This window comes from Silene latifolia, chromosome Y (assembly GCF_048544455.1).
Source record: "Silene latifolia isolate original U9 population chromosome Y, ASM4854445v1, whole genome shotgun sequence".
Classification (NCBI taxonomy): Eukaryota; Viridiplantae; Streptophyta; class Magnoliopsida; order Caryophyllales; family Caryophyllaceae; genus Silene; species Silene latifolia.
This window is the reverse complement of record NC_133538.1, coordinates 256,893,822-256,898,817: the sequence shown is the minus strand read 5'-3', so window position 1 is coordinate 256,898,817 and position 4,996 is coordinate 256,893,822. Positions and strand designations below refer to the sequence as shown.

The 4,996-nt window shown below is 42.5% G+C and overlaps 1 protein-coding gene across 1 annotated transcript; it reads left to right on the top strand.

Annotated features, from left to right (window-relative positions):
- The first annotated feature begins 1,374 nt into the window (after positions 1-1,374).
- Positions 1,375-2,946, top strand: LOC141630500 (uncharacterized). The gene is made up of 2 exons (XM_074443308.1): positions 1,375-2,647; positions 2,699-2,946. The coding sequence occupies exons 1-2, from the start codon at positions 1,375-1,377 to the stop codon at positions 2,944-2,946; spliced, it is 1,521 nt and encodes a 506-aa protein (XP_074299409.1).
- Positions 2,947-4,996: the final 2,050 nt, after the last annotated feature.

The window sequence follows — 4,996 nt, the reverse complement described above, 5'->3', positions numbered from 1 at the left end:
TTGTAGTTACTCCTGTAGCGGGGGATACAACGACTGGTGGTCCTGGATCTAATGAAGGTGGTAGTAAGGAAACAACGACTGTTACAGATATTCCAAGGCCATCTGCGTGTCAACCAGTTCTTACGACGAATACGGGGAAGAAGACGACCTGGGTAGATAGGGTTAACAAATCTGCTGTAGGAATGGAATTGAGTGGGTCTTTTGACCCGACTCCTACTAGGGTGGTTATTGAAGAGAAGGATATTGAGAGTGACTTGCTCTTCTGGAAGCATACTTTGGTTGGTCAATTTTTGGCAGGAAAACCTATTGTTGCTCAGGTTAAAGTGTTTGTGGATAAACAATGGAATCATGTGGTTAAACCTGTTGTCTTGTATTTTAAGAAGGGGTGGTTCTACTTTAGATTTTCAAAAGCTGAGGATATGAACGCCATTCTGAGGGGAACTGCTTGGAGTCTGAATGGGCATTCACTCCTGTTGAAGCAATGGTCTCCACAGTTTCCTACCCAGTTGGATAATATTACTAAGGTGCCAGTCTGGGTGTTGTTACACAACTTGGATCCCCATCTCTGGTCTGCTTCTGCTTTGAGTAAGATTGCAAGCAAAATTGGTACTCCTCTCTATGCTGACCCTGTCACCACAAACAAGGAGAGGTTATCTTTTGCCCGTCTAATGGTTGAGGTTGATCTTGCTGAACCCTTCCTAGCTATGTGGTTATTGACTCTCCTTTCCTGGGCCAAATCACTCAGGATGTGGAGTATGAATGGCTCCCGTTTTATTGCACCCATTGCAAGAAACTGGGACATGAACGTAAGTATTGTAAACTTTTGAAGCCCAAGGCTCCTACAAAAGAGGCAAAGAATCCTACTAATAGGACGGATCATATTGATAAACCTATTTAGAGTACTCAGGCCACTGAAACTGTTATGCAAGCCTCTAAGGATTCTACTGGTGTTGTGGAGGACAAGGCCCTTGGGAAGGAGGTAGGGATCACTGACACAGGTGGGAGTATTCAGCCTTGTCCAGTGATCACCTCACCTGCTCCCTTGGTGACTAGTGGTAGGGATTCCTTGGATCAACATGAGACTGGTGGTAGTCTAGCACATGCTCTGCCCAATAGCTCTGGGACCACTAGCCACGTTCTGGATCTTAATATTCAGGGGGAAGATGGGCAGCAGTCCCAGATTCCAATACCTGTCTCATTAAACCAGTTTGGTCTTCTGGATTGTGATGATGTAGGGGATGCTTCAACTCTTAGTCAAGTTGTGGGATATCATAAGTTGAAACCAGGGGTTCTAAATGTTCAGCTCCCAAAGGGTCCAACTTGGGCTGAGCAGGTGGTTAGTGAGGAAGAGGATCCACCCCCAATTCTTTCTCCATGAAGATTGGGCTGTGGAATATTAGGGGTATGAATAAGCTGATAAAGCAACAAGAGGTTATTTCTTTGTTTAATAAATGTGCGTTAGATATTTTGTGTGTTGTGGAAACTCGAGTGCGGGTTAATAAATGTGCTCCTATTCAAAGAAAGAATTTCAAGCAGTTTCTCATTCAGGATAACTACTCTTCCCACTACAATGGGAGAATTTGGGTGCTCTGGAGGAATTCTGCTTTTTTAATTCAATGTCTTAATAGTAGCAGTCAGTGGATTCACCTTCTGGTTAGTCATGGTAGGGTGCAACTGGAGGTTACTTTTGTTTATGGGTTTAATCATCTTGCTCAAAGACTGCCTCTCTGGGATTTTATTGTTAGTAATGTTCATTGTTCTGGACCTTGGCTGGTCATAGGGGATATCAATTGTGTTCGTAATAGTGAGGAAAGGGTCAGTTCTGATTCCCCTCAGATTCAGGCTATGGAAGAGTTTAATCAGGCTATTGCAGATTCTGGTTTGGAAGAAATTCGAACTCAGGGGTGTTGGTTTACCTGGACTAATAAGCAGGAACAGGCAGATACTAAATGGATGCGGTTGGATAGAGCTTTAGCTAATGCCCTCTTTTTTAGGGAGTATCCTGACTCCTTAGTTGATGTTTCAACTGCTGGGATCTCTGACCACTCTCCCCTTGTTCTTTCTCTGGGCCTTTCAGAGCCTCCAAGGAGACATTCATTCAAATATCTTAACTGTTGGAGTGAGGACATGGGTTTTCAGGCCTTGGTCCAAAGGGAATGGGGGACTTCTATCAAGGGATGTGGTATGTACCAGCTGGTTCAGCATCTTCGTAGGTTGAAAGGGAAATTTAGATATCTGCATAAAAGCCGGTATGTTGGGGTTTCTGAAAAAGTCAAATTATTACAGCAGCAGCTCCATCGATGCCAAGAGAAGTTACAGCATGCTCCTACTAACTCTGATCTCTGCCTTGAGGACGAGGAGCTCAGGCAGCAGTACTGTAAGTTTAGGAAGGTTGAACTAAGTATTGCTTATCAAAGGGCAGAAGCTTTTGAGGTTAAAATGGGGGATACCAGCACTGCCTATTTTTTCTCTAAGATTGCTGGGAGAAGGAATCAATCTAATATAAGTAAAGTTCTTGATACTCAGGGAGCTGCTCACATTGATCAACAAGGAATTGCTACTGCTTTCTTGGATTATTATATTGGCCTGCTTGGGACAGATGTAGCAGTACAAGACTTTGATGATACTATTATGAGAAATGGTCATTGTCTGAATACTGATGAAAGCCTTTAGTTGGTTGCACCTGTTACAACTGCAGGGGTTGAAGCTGCTTTGTTCTCAATAGATCCTAAAAAGAGCCCATGCCCTGATGGCTATTCATCTGGGTTTTTCAGGGATGCCTGGCCAGTCATTCAGGGTAGTTTCACCTCTGCTATTCAGGATTTTTTCGCTACTGGCAAGCTGTTAAAGGAGATTAATTCAACTCTTATATCTCTTATCCCCAAGGGTAACTCTCCTTCTACTGTTCTTGATTATAGGCCAATTTCATGTTGTTCTACCATTTAAAAGACTATAAGCAAGATTCTGACTACTAGGCTTAAAAAAGTAATGCCTCTCATTATTGGGGCAGAACAAGCTGCTTTTGTCACTAGTAGATCCATCTTTGACAACACGATGTTAGCAACTGAGTTGGTGAGAGGTTACAGTAGGAAGCTTAAATCTCCTAGGTGTGTGGTAAAAGTGGACATCAGGAAAGCTTTTGACACTGTTAGCTGGCAGTTTCTGAAAACTATTCTTCCTCTGTATGATTTACCACCTCAATTTTGCAATTGGATCATTACTTTGGTTACAATCTCCAGGTTTTCTCTAAAAATTAATGGGTGCGCTGAGGGTTTCTTTGAGGGTAAGAGAGGATTAAGACAAGGTGATCCCCTATCACCTCTTCTTTTTGTCCTTTGTATGGAGGTGCTTACCAGGATGTTTCAGACTTTGAAAGATGCTCCTCAATTTAGCTATCATCCCAAGTGTGTTAAACTTCATTTGACTCACCTTATTTTTGCGGATGACCTGCTTGTATTTGTCAGAGGTGACCTCCCATCAGTGGTTGCAGTTTAGAATTGCTTAAGCCTTTTTTCTAGGTACTCTGGTCTTACTCCTAATGTAAGTAAGACAAATATCTACTTTGCTGGAGTCAGGAGTGATGTCCAAGTCATGATTCTATCTGAAACTGGGTTTGTTTTAGGGTCATTCCCGTTCAAATATCTTGGTACCCCCCTTCATTCCTCCCGGTTGACTGCTGATCTTTTCCAACCTCTTATGGCAAAGATCAAGGGCAGGCTGGGATATTGGTCTAGTCTTCAGTTGTCTTTTGCTGGGAGAATTCAACTCATCAATACTGCTATCTTTGGGGTTGAAGCTTTTTGGTGCGCCTGCTTACTGCTACCCAAAGGAGTAGTTAGGAACTTGGAGAAAACTTGTAGGCAATTTTTCTGGGGTACTGAATCCAAGAGAAGAATGATATTTTATAGTTGGGACAAAGTGTGTAGGAGTAGAGATCAAGGTGGGTTTGATATAAGGGAGATACTGAGTTGGAATAAAACGCTAATGCTGAAAGTTTTCTGGTCTTTCTCTTACCAATGTACTTCCATTTGGATGAACTGGTCCAAGGAGTACGTTTTCAAGCGTCTTTCCTGTTGGGAGCTTGCTGCTTCCTCCTATGTCTCACCCATTTGGCAGAAGATTTTGCATATCAGAGATGAATTTATTGACAAGGTGGGGTTTAGGGGGAAGGTTCAGGCTTTATTTCAGGACTGGAATGCCACCGGAAGGCTGCCTTTGAAGGATATTTATCATATTTTTCGTGGCTCCCATAGTGTGCTTAAATGGCTAACACCTCTCACTGATAGCATTGTTGTACCTAAACATGCTGTGGTGGCCACACTTGCTTCTTAGCAGGCTCTTGCCACGGTTGATAATATCTGCAGGAGGGGTATTCTGCTTGCCAATAGGTGTGTTCTGTGTTGTTCTGCTGCTGAATCTGCTCAGCATCTTTTTTTTCAATGCCCTTTCTCTAAGAACCTGATGCAGCAGGTCTTTGCTTGGATGGGTGTTACTAGAGGCGTACTTAGTCTCAAACATGAGCTCTATAAAATTGCTCTATATCGTGGGACCAAATGGAGAAGGAAGGCTGCTTGCTGCTCCCTTGCTGCAGCAGTTTATTATATTTGGCAGGAGAGAAATAGGAGGGTCATTGATGGTGGATGACTAAGGGTGGACCAGCTTATGCGTAAGCTCAAAAATGATGTTTGTGTTAGAATGTATGCTTGGAGCAGGGGGATTGACAATTCTCCCATGCTATCCATGCTCCTCGGTTAAGCTATAGTTTATTACGTCTTTATGGTTTTTCCTCTTTGTGTAGTTAGCTTAGTTGGTCTCTGTTTGTAAGATCTGATTTTTCTCCTTTCTAATGAGAACTTATGACTTCTTGCAAAAAAAAAAAAAAAAATAATAATAATAATAATAATCCTAGTGAAATCGCTTCCCCTAAACTTATGAAGAAATTGGTAGATATATATTTCGCGAAGGTTGCCACAACTTCGGACTCTGTTTTCTCTTT

Bases quoted from the DNA above. Each gene is read 5' to 3' on its own strand.
- LOC141630500 (XM_074443308.1), top strand. From the start codon at position 1,375: ATGAAGATTGGGCTGTGGAATATTAGGGGTATGAATAAGCTGATAAAG. The intron at 2,648-2,698 runs GTCTGAATACTG...TTACAACTGCAG, and splicing joins TATTATGAGAAATGGTCATT to GGGTTGAAGCTGCTTTGTTC.